This window comes from Cucumis sativus, chromosome 4 (genome assembly GCF_000004075.3).
Source record: "Cucumis sativus cultivar 9930 chromosome 4, Cucumber_9930_V3, whole genome shotgun sequence".
Classification (NCBI taxonomy): domain Eukaryota; kingdom Viridiplantae; phylum Streptophyta; class Magnoliopsida; order Cucurbitales; family Cucurbitaceae; genus Cucumis; species Cucumis sativus.
The window spans coordinates 4,514,925-4,534,994 of record NC_026658.2 but is presented as its reverse complement, the minus strand read 5'-3'; the positions used below and the strand labels follow the sequence as shown (position 1 = coordinate 4,534,994).

The 20,070-nt window shown below is 35.8% G+C and overlaps 3 protein-coding genes across 5 annotated transcripts; all 3 read right to left on the bottom strand.

The window, feature by feature from the left end:
* Positions 1 to 6,247: 6,247 nt before the first annotated feature.
* Positions 6,248 to 7,979, bottom strand: LOC101208418 (RNA polymerase II transcriptional coactivator KELP). Its single transcript, XM_004148941.3, has 3 exons — positions 7,534 to 7,979; positions 7,305 to 7,410; positions 6,248 to 6,752 (listed from the first exon to the last, which is right to left on the bottom strand). The coding sequence occupies exons 1-3, from the start codon at positions 7,807 to 7,809 to the stop codon at positions 6,658 to 6,660; spliced, it is 477 nt and encodes a 158-aa protein (XP_004148989.1). The 5' UTR covers positions 7,810 to 7,979; the 3' UTR covers positions 6,248 to 6,657.
* A 1,370-nt stretch (positions 7,980 to 9,349) lies between these two features.
* LOC101208661 lies at positions 9,350 to 16,007 on the bottom strand. 3 transcript variants are annotated; one of them, XR_004216094.1, is made up of 4 exons: positions 15,660 to 16,007; positions 14,749 to 14,991; positions 12,823 to 12,978; positions 11,938 to 12,736 (listed from the first exon to the last, which is right to left on the bottom strand). XR_004216094.1 is itself a non-coding variant. In XM_004148943.3 (3 exons), the coding sequence occupies exons 1-3, from the start codon at positions 15,881 to 15,883 to the stop codon at positions 9,607 to 9,609; spliced, it is 477 nt and encodes a 158-aa protein (XP_004148991.1). In that variant the 5' UTR covers positions 15,884 to 16,007; the 3' UTR covers positions 9,350 to 9,606. The 3 variants fall into 3 exon arrangements, 2 of the variants coding, with proteins under 2 accessions (XP_004148991.1, XP_011653222.1); XM_004148943.3 differs by lacking the exons at positions 11,938 to 12,736; positions 12,823 to 12,978 and adding an exon at positions 9,350 to 9,616; XM_011654920.2 differs by having other exon boundaries at positions 11,951 to 12,978.
* Positions 16,008 to 16,409: 402 nt separating this feature from the next.
* On the bottom strand, positions 16,410 to 19,469 carry LOC101214184 (F-box protein SKIP8). The gene is made up of 3 exons (XM_004148965.3): positions 18,525 to 19,469; positions 17,963 to 18,159; positions 16,410 to 17,208 (listed from the first exon to the last, which is right to left on the bottom strand). Exons 1-3 carry the CDS (start codon positions 19,008 to 19,010, stop codon positions 16,950 to 16,952), a joined length of 942 nt encoding a protein of 313 aa, XP_004149013.1. The 5' UTR covers positions 19,011 to 19,469; the 3' UTR covers positions 16,410 to 16,949.
* Between the last annotated feature and the right edge of the window lie 601 nt (positions 19,470 to 20,070).

Below are 20,070 nucleotides of genomic sequence, written 5' to 3'. Positions count from 1 at the left end.
CTAAGGTTATTTGGGAGACCATTAAGAAATTATATTCAAAGCGCCAGAATGCCTCTTGCTCCTACACATTGTGAAAGTAGGTCCAAGAATATTGCAAATAGGCCTTTGGATATAACATCTTATTTTAACAAACTTTCTCTCATTTGGTAGGAAATAGATCTTTGTAGAGAAATTGTTTAGAACTACCTTAATGATGGTGTGAAGTACTCTAGAATTGAATAGGTTGATAGAATATAAATATATGGGTCTTGTTGTCCTTAATTCGAAGTTTGATATAGTTTGTGGGCACATACTAGACCCGAGACATTTTCCTTCCTTGATGGAGGTCTGTTCTAAAGTCCGATTGTACAAGTGCTATGAGTATTCTGATCTCCTGCCACTGATTCTGTTACCTTCAGTGTGAGATCCTCTACTTATGAAAGTGAAAAGAACAACGGAAAACGGGTCTCTATCTGTAAGCATTGCAAGAAATAGTGGCACACCAAGGAATAATGTTGAAAATTACATTGTCGTCCCACGAGAGGTAAGAAACATTCTCTGAACGACAAACAAAATATAGAGTGAGCTTGTGTAAGTGAGTCTACTATATCTTCTTATGCATTTGGTCACAATGGAAACTAGAACGATTCTAATCTGACCACACTAGGAGCTATTGTCCAGTCAGGTATGCCTCAGTTCCTCAGTCTTGTTAGTGTTGATAGAAAGAACCACTGGATTCTAGATTAAGGTGTTACAGATCACCTGAAAACTTCATCTTTTATTTTTCGTGTGCCAGTAGTAAAAAGAATTAGAATTGTAGATAGCTCCTTGGCCCCCATTGTTGGAAAGGGGCAAAATTTTCCCTTTGAAAGACTACCCTCCTTACATAATGTGCTGCATGTGTCCACAATTTCTTATAGTTTGGTGTATATAAGCAAGATCACTCGTGAGCTGAATTGTAAATCAATTTTCTTACCTAATTTTGTTTCTTTTTAGTAATTGAGCTTGAGGAGAATGATTGGCACTGCTTGGCACAATACGAGACTCTACATCCTTAACGTGATACTTTCGCTAGTAGCACTTTTATGACTGTTTTTTTTTTTTTAATCTTCGTACTTTACTAATTCTGAAAAAGATTATATGTTGTGCCATTTCCGTTTGGTCCACCCAAGTTTTCAATATATGAAACATCTATTTTCCCATCTTTTCTCTCATGTTGATGTTTTTATCTTATCTTGTGATGTGTATATTCAGGCTAAACAATATCGATTTTCCTCAAAACCATACAAACAAACCCAACCTTTCACTCTTATCCATAGTGATGTTTCGGAGTTGTCCAAGATTACTACCGCATCTAGAAAACGATGGTTTATGACTTTCATTTATGACCATATTTGCCTTACCTGGGGTTTCCTCATCTCCAACAAGTCTTAGGTCACTTCAATATTTCAAAATTTCTATTACACCAAAAAAACACAGTTCAATACAAAAATTGTAATTCTACGAAGTGACGATGGTTGTGAGTTTCAAAACCATTCCCTTAATAAGTTTTTGTCCTCCAAGGGGATATATTGTTCACCAAAGCTCATATGGTTACACCCACCCAGCAAAATGAGGTTGTTGAAAGAAAAAAATCCTCATCTTCTAGCAGTAGCTCATTTCTTTATGTTGTCTACTTCATTTCCTTTTCTATCTGTGGAAAGATGCGGTTCTTAATGTAGCTCATGTTATCAATTGGATGCCTTCTCGTGTCCTCGATCTCCAGACCTCTTTAGAATGTCTCAAGGAGTCTTATCCAGAATGATGTTTCCTTTCGGGTATTCGGACGCACAACCTACTTTCATAGCCATGTCCTTAACTAGATCAAGTTCACCCCTTGGGCCCAACCGTGGATCATATTTTTCAATAGGGATATAAATGTTCCCATCATATTTTTCATAAGTACTTTATCTCTATGGATGCCACATTTCTTGAGGATCGTCCTTTCTTTTCTACTGGTCTGCTTCAGGAGGAGAGTGTGAGTGAAGAACTTAATTGGGTGATTCCCTTAGAGTTTACTCGTCCTACTCTTGTTACCTTACCCTTACCTGATCTCAATCCTCATAACATAGTCTTACCTACAAACCAATTTCCTTGGACAACCTACTATAGAAGGAATCTCATAAAGGAAGTTGGGTCCCCTATTGCTCAACCGACTCTCATCCAAGATTTCGACCATCACGAAATCAAGGTATATGACTAATTCTAGTGATTCATATGTTGACAATAAAATGGATATGAATGATAGGTCTGATAGCTATTTCTGAAGATATGAGTGAAAAAGGCAACGTCGATGAGATTGAGGTTATGGCAAATATGGTAGGTGATGAGGCTAAATTGGATCATTTAGGTAACCTTGATGAGTATGATCCATTTCTTGACATATCTATTGCACTAAGGGAGGGTACTAGGTCCTGCATGAAGCACTCCATTTGTAACTATGCCACTAATAGAATTTATCACCATACTTCATAGCCTTTTACAACCAGTCTTGACTCCACCATGATACCTATATAAGAATATCCACATTGCATTAGAGTTTCCTAAGTGAAAAACTGTAGTCATGAAAGAGATGAGAGCTCTTGAAAAAAACAAGACTTGGGAGCTTTATGCACTCCATAAGGGGCATAAAATTATGGGATGTATATAGGAGTTTACTTTCAAGTACAAAGCATATAGAACTATAGATAATCACAAGACCAAATTAGTTGCAAAAATGTTCACTTAGACTTATGAGTTTGACTACTCTGGGACTTATTCTCTTGTTGCAAAGTTAAAAACTATTAAGGTCCTACCGTCTGTTGTGAATAAAGATTGGCCCATATATCAAGTAGATGTTAAGAATGCGTTCTTAAATGGAGACTTAGAAGAGGAAGTGTATATTAGACCTCCTCTAGCCTTTGAAGCCTAGTTTGGCCATCATGTTTGAAGGCTTCAAAAATCCTTGTATGGTTGAAACAGTCACTAATTGTCAAGTCTTAAGGATATAGTCTAGGACACTCTGATCACACTCTGTTCATGAAAGTCTCAAAAGCTAGGAAAATTATTGTGTTGATTGTCTATGTTGATGACATTATGCTATTTGGAGATAATACTGTTAAAATCATCCAACTTAAAAAGAAGATGTGAGATGGGTTTGAGATTAAAAACTTGGAGAATCTAAAATACATCCTTAGATCAAGGAAGCTTGATCTAAAGAAGACATCTCTATATCTCAGAAAAAATACATCCTTGATTTGTTGAAATGAAACATGTATGATGGGATGTCAACTTGTTGATACACCTATTGCGTTCAATGCTAAATTGGAAATTAGTTGATAAATAAAAATATCAGCGACCAGTGGAAAAGTTGCTCTACTTATCTCACACCAGACCTGATATTTCTTATGTTGTAAATACCGTTAATCAGTTCATGCATGCTCCTTATGAAGAACACATGGAGACAGTAAACAGAATTATAAGGTATTTGGAAACTACTCATGATAAAGAGTTGTTGTACAGGAAGATGACATAAAGGTGTATTGAGGTCTATACAATTTTGACTAGGTTGGGTTTATAGTTGATAGAAAATCCACCTCTGATATTTTACTTTTGTGTGGGACAATCTTGTTACTTGGAGGAGTAAGAAGCAAAGGGTTGTGACCAGAAGCAATGCTGAAATTGAGTACAAGGCTATGGATTTGAGAATTTGTGAGGAAATCTGGCTCCATAAAGTGTTATCTGATATTCACTAGGACTATGAAGTGCCTATAGTATTATTATGCAATAATAAGATTGCTATTATCATCACTAACAACCAGATTCAACATGATAAAACCAAACATGTGAAGATGACACTTTATTAAATGAAGACTGAATAATGGTAGCATTTAGATTCCTTACATTCCCTCAAACCAATAGATTGTTGAAATCCTCACTAAGAAGCTTTTTAGATAGAGTTTTGATTCTTGCATTAGCAAGTTGGGTCTTATTGACATTAACTTTCCAACTTCAAGGGCAATATTAAAATTAGTGGGCTTGTTGTGTGTTGAAAGCCCAAGAATTCCTTTGTATTTGTTTGTTACCATAATAAAAATAATAATAATTATTATTATTTATCTTAAGCTCCTCTTGCCTATTAATCTTCCCCTTTTGTACTTTTTGTGATATAACAAAACTCTACACTGTGACTTTTCTCCATGTACTAGGTTTTCACGTAAATTTGCGTGTTATTCTTTGTGGTTACCATGAATACATAACATTAAAATTTAATGGACTTCATTTTAGCCAACTTGAATAGAAGCATGATTTGAAATAATTTTGAACATAAAGATACATTATCTTATTTTAAAATTACTTTCACCCATATCATCACTCAAACTAAATAACTACTCTGACATAAGTTTTAAAATTACATTTTTCAGTATATGTTCATATAAACATGACATTGATAACACAACTTAAGATCTTTAATTATTTTATTTATTAATTGCTTGCAATGAACATCACCCGTAACACAGATGCAAAGTTCGAACATGTTTGAAGCTCAATCTCCAAATACATCATAGGACATAGAGACTACTTACCAACCACACTTTGAAACAGAGAGTAATAATGGAATTCAAACGTTCTAGCCACCAAGAACTTGGTTACGGATCTATAATTTTAATTACCTATGACCGTATTTGATTCTTGTGTTAACTTTATTTAAAAAATAAGAACTTATTTTTGTTTTTAAAGTTTAGTAGATGATCAAAGTATAGCCACTAAAACAAACAAGAAAGAATGTCTTTTTTTTTTTCTATGGCAAAAACCTTAAATCAAAGAACTTAGGAAGGTATTGGATAATTGAAAGAGGAAAGATCCATATGGGATTTTTCCTCTCCAAATTATGTAAGGAGTGATGTTGTAGTAACAATAATGTTGTGAGGAAAAAAGGTGGGGCAATTTTCTTTGTTCTCATGTTAAGAAAAAATAGGAAAAACTTGAGACCATGACAAGTACTTGAAGAATTGATCTCCTACTAAGCAACAATATATATATATATACATATAACCATTTCCTTTTAGTACAATAAGAAAGGAAAACATCTCAATTGCTTTTGTTCAAGCAAACAAAAGACACCACACAACTACCACACCTAAAAACCCTAACCAAGGAGGGAACAGCACTATCTAGTATCTAGAAATTATTTCCATGTAAAGAACACCTTGGAAAGGAGGCCGAAATTTCGATGTCATAAACAGATTTATTCCTCCTCACGAGAGATGTGAGGAATCTAGACAATATTAATGTTGTTTTCAACAAAAAAAGAAAGAAAAAAAACCTCATGAGGATAAAAATAAAGTGTGAAAAGATAATCCCTTTTGTTGTTATCCCAGAAGAATCAGACTATCCTTACAACAGGAAAGGGGAAAAAAGTACTTACAGCAAAAAGCCAGAGACAAGAAACAAAATCAACAAAGCTGACAAGTTTGCGAGTAACCACTCACCATAAGAAAGCCAGAAGTAGCATTTTCAGAATCCAAGCAAAAGGTTGGACACAAATTCGGCTAAATTACACTTATAGTTTCTAAAAAACCAATGCAAAGAAGAAGAAGAAGAAAAAGAAGAAAATTCAAAACCACCTTGAACTCTAAAAGGCATCTGATAGATTATTGAAGTTGTGATTTTGTAGCTAATAAGCCTAATATCAAGAATATTTAACAAGTCCCAAAACTCAGTATTGTATCTAGTGGTCCCTAACACCTTCGTCCTCTTTTATTTTTTGTTTATTTTTATAAAAGTTAACCTTGTAACTAATGGAATGGAATCCTAAATTTTTAGTTTCGTATCTTGTGCATTCTTAAGTTTTAAAAACATGTTGAATAGGGCACATATCAGTTAGACAGAAAGTTGAAAATTTAGATACCTATTGGCTATTGGAGACAACATTGAAAACTCAAGGAACTATTAGAGACTTTTTAAAATTAAGAAACTTACTAATACATGAAATCAAAAGCCACTAACCTAATACATTTTGAAAGTTAAAACGACTAAACATCTAATAAAAACCTAAAAATAATGCTGAAAACAAATAGAAAACAACATAAATGAATCATCACCCTACACCTAAAGGGATTATGCAGAATGCAGCGAGCCGAATGGATTTTGAGCACAACAATAATTCCCAAAAACAAACCTGCACAAGCACAATTCACAAAGAGCTTCTGAAGACTAATTAATGCCTACCTATATGTCTATAGAGTCACAGCCTAACATCAGTCTCCTAAAATTGAATCAGTTCAATATAAAATTTCAAAGATATTCAACCTTCAATGACATGGCTCAGATCGCACACATTTAAATTCATGTCATTCGTTTTTTAGCAACAAAAGATTAGATAAGAGATCATTCATAATTATCAGCTCTGGTGGTCGAGAATATGTACCATAGTTATCCACCTTGATGCCATGAAAATACACAGGTACCTTGAATTTTTTTGTGTTGGCGATCTAGGCTCAAAACAGAAGTACCAAAATATCAAAATATTCTGCAACCAAAAAACTGCAGCAGTTCCAAAACTAAAACCCCTACCACCTTTCATTGTGATAAACGTGGCTTCCATAGATACACAGCATCATGGCTTCAAACCAATCAACCACCAGGTGACTGCTTACTTCACATTATTTGTGATTGCATATTCTTAATAGCTTTTTCTATGGCAGGTACATTCTTCTTAAAGACAGACCATTGTTCTTCAGTCAAGCTTATTCCTGAGGCAAAACAAAAATAAGAGCAGTGCTATTAGCCTGAAATAACAAGCCATTTTTAATTTCCAAAACAGAGAGAAGGAATTATATAAGTTTAATCAAAGATCCGACAAGTTCATAAGAAAAGAGATAAACAAGAAATGGGTTTACAAACACCATCCCCGTTTCCTTGCTTTATTCAAATCAAACCCATACAAGTTTCACACAACAACTTGAATCAGAGATGTCATAAATCAAATGTGTGGCCCTTGGTGCTCATTCAACTTCAACCAACGAAAATTATCCTTTTATTTTTTCCCATGTCATTGGTCCAATAGTTGTGTTGTCTTTACTTATAATTGACCAACATGTTCTAAGAAACAGTCCATTTGGTACCACTTTTTCTACTTCCATCGAATCAGTACGGTTAAGGAATGGAAAAATGTTCAAAATATTCACAATATCAAACAAGAAGCAAACAATTGACAGGAGTTTCGCCTAATTTGCAATCTCTGTAAGTAATATATTAACTCACAAAAATCCATAAACACAAGCAAATGGCATTTGGTGAATCACCTTTAGCCGTAGGGAGGTCTTTCCCATCCTTTCTATAAAACTCCCTAATCGAAACCAGAGTCTTCCCTCTAAAATCCTGAATCGTCACCTTCCTCTTGCTTGATAACTGAGCCAAATAACACCAAAGTTTCAAATTTCACCACAAACATAATAGCAAAAAGAAATTGAAATCGCAAGCTACTGGAAACGAGAAGAGGCAGAAAAGAAAAAAAGAAAAAAAAACACAAACCCAACAAACAATGAGATCGCCGTCGTCGTCGTACTCCTTCTCCTTAGCAGCAGAGGCATCCTCGGGTTGGTCTTCAGGGTGTTGTTCAGAACGTTCTTGGAGAAATGATTCGACAACGGTGCGAACGAGAGACTTGTAAGGGGATTTAGAGAGGTCGAGATGGAGGTCCTTAGAGGCAAGGGCTCGAATTTTGGACTCGGTCATTTCGTCCATGTCGGAAGATTCGAGAATTGCGCGGACAGCTTCCTCAATTCTGCGTTGGAGTTGGGAATCCATAGCCGAATTCTTCGAATACTTCTGCGTGGATTTGTAGTGAAGAGAGTGAAGAGAGTGAAGTGAGGTGCAAAATCAAAAGAGAATGAAATGTTAGGGAAAGTCTTTGGTTCGACTTCGAGTATGGCCCTGTGGGCTGAGCTCACCTCTGCTTTCCTCTATCTTTCTATTTTACGTTCCGCCTTCCGGTTCGGTCAAATAAATAAATAAAAATCAGTATTATGAGTTGTTGATTTTGAAGAAATGCTTGAGGAATTATTGATGAATAAATTTGATATACGAATGCTTAATTTTGGTACGTATAATTCATATCTCATATGCCAAATCACTTATATAACACCCATTTGTTGCTCTAAATGAATTTATTAATCTATATTCTTAAACTTACACCTTCTAACTCTCAATTTTAGTCATTTACCTTCTTCATAGTGTTCTTTTTGGATAATTCTCGTCAGCAAAACTATGCAACTTGTTTATAAACTCCAAGGTAATGCATAGTAAAATTAACACTTAGTTTTGTGAGATTATAATAATAGGAATTAAATTGTTTCAAAGTTTAAAATTAAATAATTAAATTGTTATATATTCAAGTTTAAAGACCGATATATTTTAATTTCAAAAGTATAAAAATTAAATTGTTACGAATCTTTTCAAATATTAAATTGTTACTTTTAATGAGATTAATGTGAATTTGAACCTCTCAAATTTTGGTCAACAAAAATTGTCACATGAAGAGTGGTAATCATCAATCACATACTAAAGTTACGACTCATGCTTTTTTAACATAAAATAAAATAAAAAGGTTTACTATTGTATACTTACATATCATCTAACAAGTTTATTCATATACTATAAGTTCAGTTTGTGTTTGGGGTGTATAGATTAATTTAATTTGAATTATAATAGTATGCAATCGGTGTAAATTATTTTAAAATATGATAATTGTCAAAATTGTATCAAATAGTAAATATTGTGGTAAGTGAGAGATTTTGAAATAGTGTCTATTGTAGTTAATTAAATATATTTAAATAGCATTTTAGCATTTACAATAACTAGAAATAGTTATTATAGTCTTACATAGTTTTCGCCCCAAACCGCAAGAGTTTAATTTGAAGTTTGAATTTTCAATGTTTTACTTTTAGGATTACTAACCTTGTAATAGATATTAGGAACCTTTTGTATTTAACTTTTGAGAAATTAATCATGTGTTGTATTTGTATATAAGGGTTGGAAATATTGTTCGAGGTCTTTTGAGTAGCCAACTTAACCAACACTTTCAATCTGTCTAATAAAACCCCAAGCCAACCCCATCCAACCGTGTAGACCCATAGTAGGAAGATAATTTATTAGGTTACCTTCTGCTTTCTAAACATTGATTTCATTTTCCAAAGGGTATCAGCTTCAAAGGAACTTCTAATTTCCAATGATTTGAAACCAAATTGCTATTGTTAAATGTTCTTGGGATTGGAAGCATTCATGAAAGAACAAACATAGCATCTCAGATGCAACTGGAAAAGAAACAATGTTCTGCAAAGAATGAATCTTGATAAGCCTCAAACAAAGCATTAAACTTGAAAATTTTCCATTTAAATATAACCTCCCAATACAAGCTTGTTGATATTATTACAGAAGCCTAAAGAAATGAGAATCTAACCAAATTTCAATCAAATTCACCATGAGAAAATATTTTGGCATGTTCTTCAAAAATCACCCCTTTCACCTTTGGTATCTTTTTTCCATATAAACAATTCTGACATCCCATTCTTCATTTCCTTCCTGTCTAAGTTACCCCTTAACTGACTATTTCTTGCTGGACGAAAGAGCGTTGTGCAAAATGGATAAATTAGCATCATTGAAAAATTAGAAACTCAAAGTTAAATATGAAGGAAATTCATGGAAAAACAACTGGGAAAATCCTAAACCACAATGAATAACAAGAAGTCACATTATGCAAACTGCATCATTTCTCACGAACCCTTTTTTTAAATGGCTGATCCTAACAGAAACTTTCTCTGACTATCAGGCTGGTATGAATAAACAGATCAAAATGAAACAAAATGATAACTCAGAAATTGATTGCACAAGGACCATGGCTATCCTATACTACTTTAATACACATGATTGCCCAAAGCTTTGAAAAACTATTGATTGAAAGTAGAGACGAACAACAAATACAAGTTTTACATGAAAACCCAGTTCAAAGAGAAAAAACCACAAGTGCAAATCTTTCTTATTATTTTCTTATAAAACTAATGGTATAGGGGAGCATTAATTTATAGGCAATAGAAGCTTAATTAAAAGTATGAAAGATAAATAGGGAAACATAAAAGACTAAGAAAATCTTTGAGCTTTCAACCTACAACAAAGCCCCAAGTTGGGTTATCAATGCCAAAAAGACCCCACTCAACACAAGACTCAAAGCTCTGTCTGAGAAACTCTTTTGTGAGAATATCATCAATTAGTTGGCTTGAAGGTGTGTAAGGAATGTAAATGCTACCACTATCCAATTTCTCTTTGATAAAGTGTTTATCAATCTCCACATGTTTAGTTATGTCATGTTAGATCAGGCTATTTGTAATTCCAATAGCTGCCTTATTATCGCAGAAAAGTTTCATAGGCATCTCATTGTTCTGATGAAGATCATATAACACCTTCTAGAGCCAAATGTCCTTACAAATTCCCAAACTCATGGCCCTTTACTCAACTTTAGCACTGATCCTAGCAACAACCCCTTCCTTCTTACTTCTCCAAGTAACGAGATTGTCCCACACAAAAATACAGTACCCAGAGGTAGATTTTCTATCAACAATAGACTCTGCCTAATCATAATCTGTATAGGCCTTAATACACCTTGTGTCAGTTTTCCTGAATCTCAACCCTTTACCAAAAGTTACTTTTAAATACTTCAAAGTTCTGTTTACTGGCTCCGTGTTATTCAAGTAGTCTACATGAACTGACTAACAGTACTCACAGTATGTGAGATGTCAAGCCTAGTGTGAGATAAATAAACAAGTTTTCCCACTAGGCGCTAAGTTTCTCTTTGCCAATCAAAACTTTGTCACCTGTATCCCTGAGTTTGGCATTGAATTCAATAGGTGTATTGGCGGGACAACATCCTAACATACTTGTCTCAGTTGACCAATCAATGGTGTATTTCCTCTAGGATATAGAGATGCCCTCTCTAGATCTGACAATTTCCATTCTAAGAAAGTATTTCATATTCCCAAAGTCTTTAATTTCAAACTCATCCCCCATCTTCATTCTCACTCTAAGGAAATTACCCAATTAGACTCCTCATTCTCACTCTCACTCTGAAGTAGGCTAACGGAAAAGAAAGGACGATCCTTAAGAAAGGTGACATCCATGGAGACAAAGTACTTACAAGAAGATAGATGAAAGCATTTACAGCCTCATTGGTGCAGAGAGTAACCAACAAAAACACATGCATGAGCCCGAGGTCCGAGGGGTAAACTTATTTGGGTTAGGACCATGGTTATGAACATAGATTGTGCACCCAAAAACCTAAAGAGGAACATCAGAAATGAGGTGGGTAGAGGGATATGACTCTTTAAGACATGGCAAGGGGGTCTGAAAAAGTAGGACATGAAAAGGCATCCGATTGATAAGATGGGTGGTAGTGAGAACGACATCGCCCCAGATATAGGAAGGGAAATAGACAACATAAGAGAATGAGCTACTCCAAAAGGTGACAGCTTTTGTGCTCGACTACCCCATTTTGTTCGGACGTGTAGGCATAGGAACTTTGGTGGGCAATCCCTCTGGAGAACAAAAACTCATTGAGGGTGTGGTTTTGGAACTCACGACCATTGTTACTTTGTAGAATAGCAATCACTGCATTGAACTGCGTTTCTATGGTGTGATGAAGTCCTTGAAGACGGAGGTAACCTATGATTTGTCGAAGACGAAAAAGACCCAGGTAAGACAGGTATGATCATCAATAAAGGTTACAAACCACCATTTCCCAGATAAGATAGTTATCTTGGATGGTCCCCAGACATCACTATGAACAAGTGTGAAATGGTAGGTTGGTTTGTATGGTTGTGAAGGAAAAGAAACCCAACATTGTTTAGTCCGAATACATACATCACAAGATAAGGTAGACACATCAAGTTTAAAGAAAAGATGAGAAAATAAATGTTTCATATATTGAAAATTAGGGTGGCCTAAATGAAAATGCCATAACATACACTCTTGTTCAAAAGTAGTAAAATAGGAAGACAAAAGACTAGTCCTAGAAGTGCTACTAGAAGAGGCGCCATCATCAAGAAGGTAGAGTCCCCTACTATGCTCGGCAGTCTCAATCATCCTCTTCGAGCTCAAGTTTTGAAAAGAAATAGGATCAGGTAAGAATGCTCCTCAGTTTAACTCATGAGTAATTTTGCTTACAGGTAGCAAATTATAAGAAATTTTGGGCACATGCAAAACATTATGTAGGGAGAGCCCTGCATAGAGAGAAATCTTTCCCTTTTCAGCAATGGAAGCTAAGGAGCCATTTGCAATTCTGATTGTTTTGTTACCAACACATGGAATATAGGACACAAAATGTTCAGAAGAATTAGTTAAAATGATCTACGACACCGGAATCCAGAATTCAAAGGTTTTTCTCATCAACACTAATAAGACCAAAGGACTGAGGTATACCTGATTGGACAATGGTGCCTAGAGTAGTGGGACTAAGATTGGTTTGGTTTCCATGTGTGGATCAGGTGGTTGAGAAGGTCTAGCAGGCTCACTCACATACGCATGCCCAATGCTTTGTTTGTCACTAGGAGAGCATTTCTAACCTCTTGGGGGACGACCATGTAACTCCCAACATTGCACCTGGGTAGGCTATTGTTTCTTGCATTGCTAATAGACAGAAATTGAATTTCCATTGTTCTTGTCACTGCCACTAGTAGAGGACCTCGCACTAAAAGCAGCTAAGTCAATAACAGGAGTTGCTGAAATATTTATAGCACTTGTACGATTCCCCTTAAGGCGGATTTCATAACAAACCTCCATCAAGGAGGGAATCGGTCTCTGGTCCAGTATACGCCTACGAACTACATCAAACTTAAGACCAACAAGAAAGGCATAAATCCTGTCAATCTCTTCAATTCTAAAGGACTGCACACCATTGCTCCAAATTAGTTCTCTGCATAGGTCCATTTCCTGCCAAATAAGAGAGAGCTTGTTAAAAAAGGATGTGACATCCATAGTTCCTTGCGTGCACTCATGAACTTGTTTTCGTAGTGTGTATAAGCGAGAGGCATTCTAACATTTGGAATATAGTTTCTAGGTTGTGCCCCAAATGTCCTTAGCAATTGCAGCGTAAAGTAAGGGTTTGCTGATCTATGGCTCTATACTATTTGATCAATGTGGATCGAAGAAGAGAGTTCTCTCCCTTCCAATACTATTCCTATGGATCTCCTAGTGGAGGATGTGGTACTTACCTTGTCAGAAAACCAAATTTATGTCATCCTTCAAGGACCATTTTCACTGACTAAGACCATGAGAAATATTTATTGTCGTTTAATTTTTTCTCTGAAAAATATTTTGTAGAGTTTGTTACTGTATTATTTGTATACGAAGAGGATAAAGTGGGGAACAAGGTTAACGGATTCTCATAATACACCGGTAAAGGTGTATGAAGGCCATGACCAAAAGTGTCGGATGCCACCCCTAAGGTAGCCTCAATTGCTGCAATCTACTATCGAAGCTCTTCCAGTTGCTGGTGAGATATACCTAAAAAGAATTTTGGTCAGAATGTGCCAAAGATTCATCAACCTTGAATGTTGAGTGGGTGGCGGCGCATACAAATTTGAAGATTTGACTACATAAGCAGTGGTGGTTGGACCTGACGGAATTAGGTGGCAGAACATGGAGCGGCACGTGGGGGACATTATAGGTCGCAGATGAAGATAAGGGTGGTAGAGAAGGATTGGCCAACGTGATCTAAACTGGATGGGTTGGTCCCCGACGGCGGCGCGTGGAGGCGTGGACGACGTAAAGGGTGACTATCATGTTGGCTGGCGTTGTCTGAAGGCATCGAAACCACTCATCCATGGCGCACTGATTCGAGCATCAACGATGGTGGCGGTGGGGACAGCGGTACTGATACTGGCAGCTGTCTCCTCTGTTTGGTTTCCAAAGAGTTTTGATGTCTAGCGTTCGGTCAATACCATGCTTTGATACCATATTGAAAATAGAGACGAAGAACAAACACAAGTTTTATGTGGAAAGTTCAGGGAGAAAAACAACAGTGCAAATCTTTCTTATAATTTTACTTATAAAATTAATGATATAGGGGAGCATTATAAAATTAATTTATAGGCAATAGAAGCCTATTAAAATAATGAAAGATAATTAGGGCAACATAAAAGACTAAAAAACATTTGGGCTTTCTACATACAACAAGCCCACTAATTCTAACACTATCCAATGTGGTTGCCTCGTAATAACTTTTTTCTTATTTTTTTGAAAACGATATGAGTCTCACTATTATTAATATTGAAAAATAGAGAGACAAACTCAATGTACATTAAGGTTATACAAAGAGCAATAGAACGGAGGGTCAGCAAGCGCACAATTGTCCCGTAATAACTTACAACCATTTGACATAGATTTAAAAATTTGCATGTCTGCTAATAAACAATGGACATAAATTTGAGTCATCTATCCTAAAGTATACAGACTAGTTATACCGTAGCAATTGTCAAATAACTTTTCTAAGAGTTCCTAGTCATAACAAGAAACCATAAATTCTTGAAAAGTCATTCCAAACAATCATTTATAGCAAGTACACTGAATTGGAATCAAGCATTTGGTTTGGTTATTTTGAAAGTTCGGTACGCAGGAAGAATGTTAGACTGCAGTAGTATGAACTCCAAAAGGGACATAAAGATAAGAATTTAAGTCAAAAAAGAGATCGCAGGATTGTACCTCGACGAGTCCTTTCTACCAACACTAGCAGAGGCATCGGTCCTCCCTCCTCCAGATGTAACCTCGTCCATGCTTTGTCCACGCCGCTTGTATCTGCCACCTGATGCTACAAATCCAGGACAAGGCCTGTATGCCTTTATAGGCCACCAACCAAAACCAGGGACTGTTGCAATTCCACCTTGCATCCTTCCCTCACCATTGCATCCCCTCTCAATTTCTTCCTTTCCACAAGCCTTACATCCTCTATTTATAAGAAATGAAACACAAACACAACTCGTTCTAAGTCATAATATTGACCCCCATTACTATAATATCTGAAGAGAAAATGACTTGAAAACATACATCCAGATCGATAGTAAGAAGAACACTTAGAATTGAAACTTTCAACTAGTTTGCAATATGCATTATAGGGCTCATTAAAATCACATCAGTTACACACCAAAATACATGGCCTTCAATTGGAACGAGCAAAATGGGGTACTAGTGATTTTCATAGTTGAGCCAAGTCTTGTCCAGTGTCAGCTTGTTTCTCAACTAATTACACCAATATGATTTAGTACGACCAATGGAAGCCTAGAGGTCATACAGTTCCTGCCACATCATGTTTGTTTAACCATTTTCTAGAAATGGCATGGAAAATTGGCAAATCTATCTGACCCATCAACTAGAGCATGAGCAAGGGCATGGGTTATAATAGCTAAGGGGCAAGCTAAAAATTTAAAGAAAAATTTGCTTCTAACAGAGTTCTCATAGTACAACGCAAACGATGCCCCACATATTACTCCCAAGTAGAAACAGAAATCTAAACAGCATAATATAAAGTTTTCATTCCATTCGACAACGCAACCCATATAACATCAGAATCAGAGTGAGTTGAAGATATAGAGAAAAAGAATGAATATAAACAATACCTGAAGGAAGAATCATCTGGGTCAGATTCAGATTGAAGAGAGAGTTGATCTGGGGAAGAAGAATTGAGTTCTTCATCAACAACCGAAGATGAAGAAGAGGAGGAGGAGGAAGAAGAGAGGAAGGGGCTGGGTCTAGATGATGAAAATGGGAATGAAGTGGTGAATCGGGAACGATGGGAGGAGTGGAAGAATGGGGCAGGAACTGAGAGAAGAGAAGTTCCCATTTTGTGGGTGCGTGGTGGACAGTGGAAGAGGAGCGGCACACAGAGCAACAAGATATTTGATTCCGGCCTAATGAGCGGCTCAAAGAATTTGTGGTTTTTGTTTACAAAACTTCAAATTTCTGATTTTCTAATTGGTTGCCTTTGAGAGAGAAGCTGTGGCAGAAACGAAACCGTAAACAACTGTTGTAATTATTTTATTATTATTATTATTCTTTTTTCTTTTGGGATGATATAAAGAATATCTTCTAAATTTTCTGAGTTAGAGATATAAATTCAGATTCCTAATTTATTAGGAAAGTTAAATTGATTAGTTTGGTGGATAAAGCAATTATCTTTCCATAAAAAGTTAATTTTAAATTATTTTTTAGCAATCAATTTTTGGTGGTGTACTTACCAATAAATTCGAATTCAAATCTCTCATCTTCAATTTGTACTTAAAAAACAAACGTAAAAAAGTAGATAACAAAACAAAAGAATTTGAACATTGTTTGCAAGCTCTTTTCACACAGAACCTAGAACATTTGAGTTAAAAAAAACTCATATGATATTAAACCTTCACCAACAAAGATGTATTTACAATTGCTCCAACAATGGAGTTCCAAAACAAGAAAGCTTACACATTTACATTAAAATTGTTACAGCGTTCTTTTTTCTTATCCTTCCTTTTATACAGACTTACTGAACAAGTCGGGTACCTGTCATGGAGTTAATTGAGCATCTCAATAGCAAGATTTAAGAAAAATGAAGTACAAACATTTGGTAATTTTTGTTAATGACTACTCCTTCATTGCTGGAAACACATGCACAGCCATTTCAGCCTTCAGCATGGAATCAAACTATGGATGAAAAAAAAAATACTTCGAAAGAAAAAAAGGGATCAATCAACACAGATCAAGCAAAACTGAGGTTGGAACAGTTAAAATGGTGTTGATTAAAAGTAATGGACAAGACTTTTTTTTCTTTTTCCTTTAAATCTTGCTTCTTCTACCAAACACCACCCTATCTTTGTACCACCTAGTATTGTATATTTTTTCCATGCTTTACTTTCTCTTCTATCTTCAATCTGTTAGCCATGAACCATTTGTTGTTCCATCTCCCCAACAATAAGCATTACAGAGCTGTGATGATGCACCATGTACCATCGACCATTATGAAACTCGTAAATGTTGGTTACGTTGAATGGCCCTGTATCCATGTCAACATAGGTTTTCATGCTAACCCAAGCCATATCGGTAAGCACACGAGCCCGTACGTCACGGACCTGAAAATTAATCCCTTGTTCCCAATTAAATGCAACCTGCCAACTTTGAACTACGGCATTATACCTGTAGAAAGAAATCCCAAAACATAGTAAGTACCGGATTATATGTGAATTTATTTGAAAGCCTTAATTCAACATATAACAGGAATTCAAAGAGTTGTTGCATCACATAACATGCATAAATAGTGTAAACATCTAGATATCGGCAACTTGACAAGCTCAAGATTCAATCCCTTCAATATAGTTCAACCAAGAACTATCAAAAGTGTCATTGTTCATCGCAAAGGTTATTTGCAAAATTATCAGAAATTGAACTCGATAAGGCTGAAGTGGATTACAAGAAACATTCTTCAGTATCTGAATCACATAATCTAGTTACCCATGCCCATAGGCATGGTCAAAATTCTTCCCCATCAAGAAACATTAGGATACAGCCACATTCAAGTGATACTAAAGAGTAGAGAGACAAGGTCAAGGTCAATTGCCGGTCCAACATAGTAAAAAAGTAATTCTGGACAAATGTTCTTATATAAAGAAAAACTTAAATTCATGAAATTCAGGTAATCCAAAACACGCATATGACAGTAATCATAAGCCTAGAGTCATTTCTAACTATCCCTTGTATATCACCTTCTCAGTAAAAATGCTTAGAAAATTAAAGATCATATAAGAAGACAAAAAAGAAAAGAGAGCAATATATGCAACTTCACAGAATCACAAGTCTATAGAAGCAAATGTTGACCATGTTTGCTAATTTAGTTAGCCTTAAGAAGCAGCAATCTGATATCATGCTAAAAATAAGACAATAAGGTAAATACCCGGAAAAGAATTCTCCTGAAGCATGAATACACTTCACATAATCTGCATTCAACCAAAAACGACTCATCGCTTGAAGAGACCTGTCTCTGATGATGTTATAGAATTGGGCATTGATATTCATAATTGTTCTTGTTGCAGCATAATAAGACTTCCACCCATTAATTGGAGTTACAGTATCCTGTTCCAGTGTGAAGTCCTAAAAGATTTCATGGAAAGGTTGTTTTAGCCCCAGAGAATCCTAAATAGATTTAAACATCAACAACAATACAACAAGGAAAGCATAGAGATAGTTCTTGCAATCTTCGGCCACAACCCATCAATTGAAACGATCCCATTACTTGAAATATAAAAGTTAATACAGTCAATTCGTTCCCTTCAAGAATTACAAAAAGACGTTGAGTAAATGTACACGAGATAAGGACAGGAAAGTTTCATAACAATATTCCCAAGAACAGAGATTCTATCTTCCCTTTCGTGTTTCTTCCCCGGCACTCATATTCAAGAAGAAAGATAAATTAGCCAACGAAAACCGTACAAAAGAAGATCAAACCTAATCTGTACCTTATGATAAAGCGCCTTCCAGGCATTATCATCATTTGCGGCTTTGCGCATCAAAGAATTAGTCATGGACAGACGGCATAGGCTGGGATAATCCAAGTAACTAAGAGCGTGCGTAGTAATCTCCGGCACTAACTGCTCCATCATCGAAGCGCCCGTCTGCCGCTCCGTAACAACTACCGGCGCCTTCTCCAATACTTCCACTGCACGACCGTTCAAATAAGGCATACTCGTACTAGTCGAAGAAGTAATCTCAGCCCTGGGGTCCAAACCCCTAATAACCACACCACCGTTAAGCGAACAAGTACAATTACAATTCCTCGTACCCACGCTCTCCGATTGTAGAGTTTTCGTCCTTCTAATGTAAGGAACAGAAACCAATCGAACGGCAACGAAAATAGCAAGAAGAAAACAAAGAAAAGTAACAATCGCAGCTATAGGAAAGGGTTGGGACGACAAGGCAATGGTGGCAGAAGAAACAATCTCCATTCAAACGACATGAAAGCGTCTGTATAACGTTCAACCGTACAAAACATGAAACCCTAAGAAAATTTGTCGCGTCGGGTTTCAGCGGAAGGTGTGAAAACGCGCCGTCGCCGAGAGAAGGCGAAGTATGGAAAATATGGTCAACTGTGGAGTTAGGAAGATGAAATGCGTTGGCAGGCGAGGGAGATGACGGTGGGGGAAATGATCTCTGGTGACGGAGCCGGAATTTCTTCGGTATCGGAAGGGCGGAAGAAGGAGGTGGAGGTTTTGGGTGACCCGTGAAATGGTATCGTAACAGACGACGAAAAGGAGGAAAATTCCCAACGTGTGAAACTTCTCTGTCAGTCAGTTTGTTTTTCGTGGAGGGTAATTTCGTAATTTTAACTCGTTTTTTCTTTTGTAAAAATGCATTTTTATTAATTGGAAATTGGAAAATTGCAACATAGAGCACACATTGTAAAACAAATATTATCTATATCACAATAGAATAATATTTGCAAAAATATTAATTTTTTACCCGTCATATGGTAGATTTTTTTTAAATGTCGATTTTGTTTCCTTCTTCTTATATTAACAATGACGACATCTATCCATCACATCATATCTAATATGTCACTATATTTTTCATGAATTTATACATCGCTGATAACTTGCATTTTGAATTTCTTCATAATATAAATGTTGATAGTATAACTTCAATCAATCATCTATCTCAACAAAAGTTGTAACTATATAAATTTCATTTATACTATCAACGATAGAAGCTATCATATGGATAGTATATTATATGGGATTCAAGGTTATTACTGATAGCATGCTAATTTGATCTCTTTCTTTGTTCATTTATGCTAAAAAAAAAACAACCACAATATCACTTTAGAGTAGCATGACATTGATATCGATGATATGTAGTAGTCTATTAGGGATATTACTTGTAGATACTATCAGTAATGTTCTTCTGTTGCTATCCCTGATAGATATTACAAATGATAAATAGAAGAATATCATTGATAGTTGCTATCAAAAATATCAATTGATAGTCTAATTAAACCTTATTAATTCA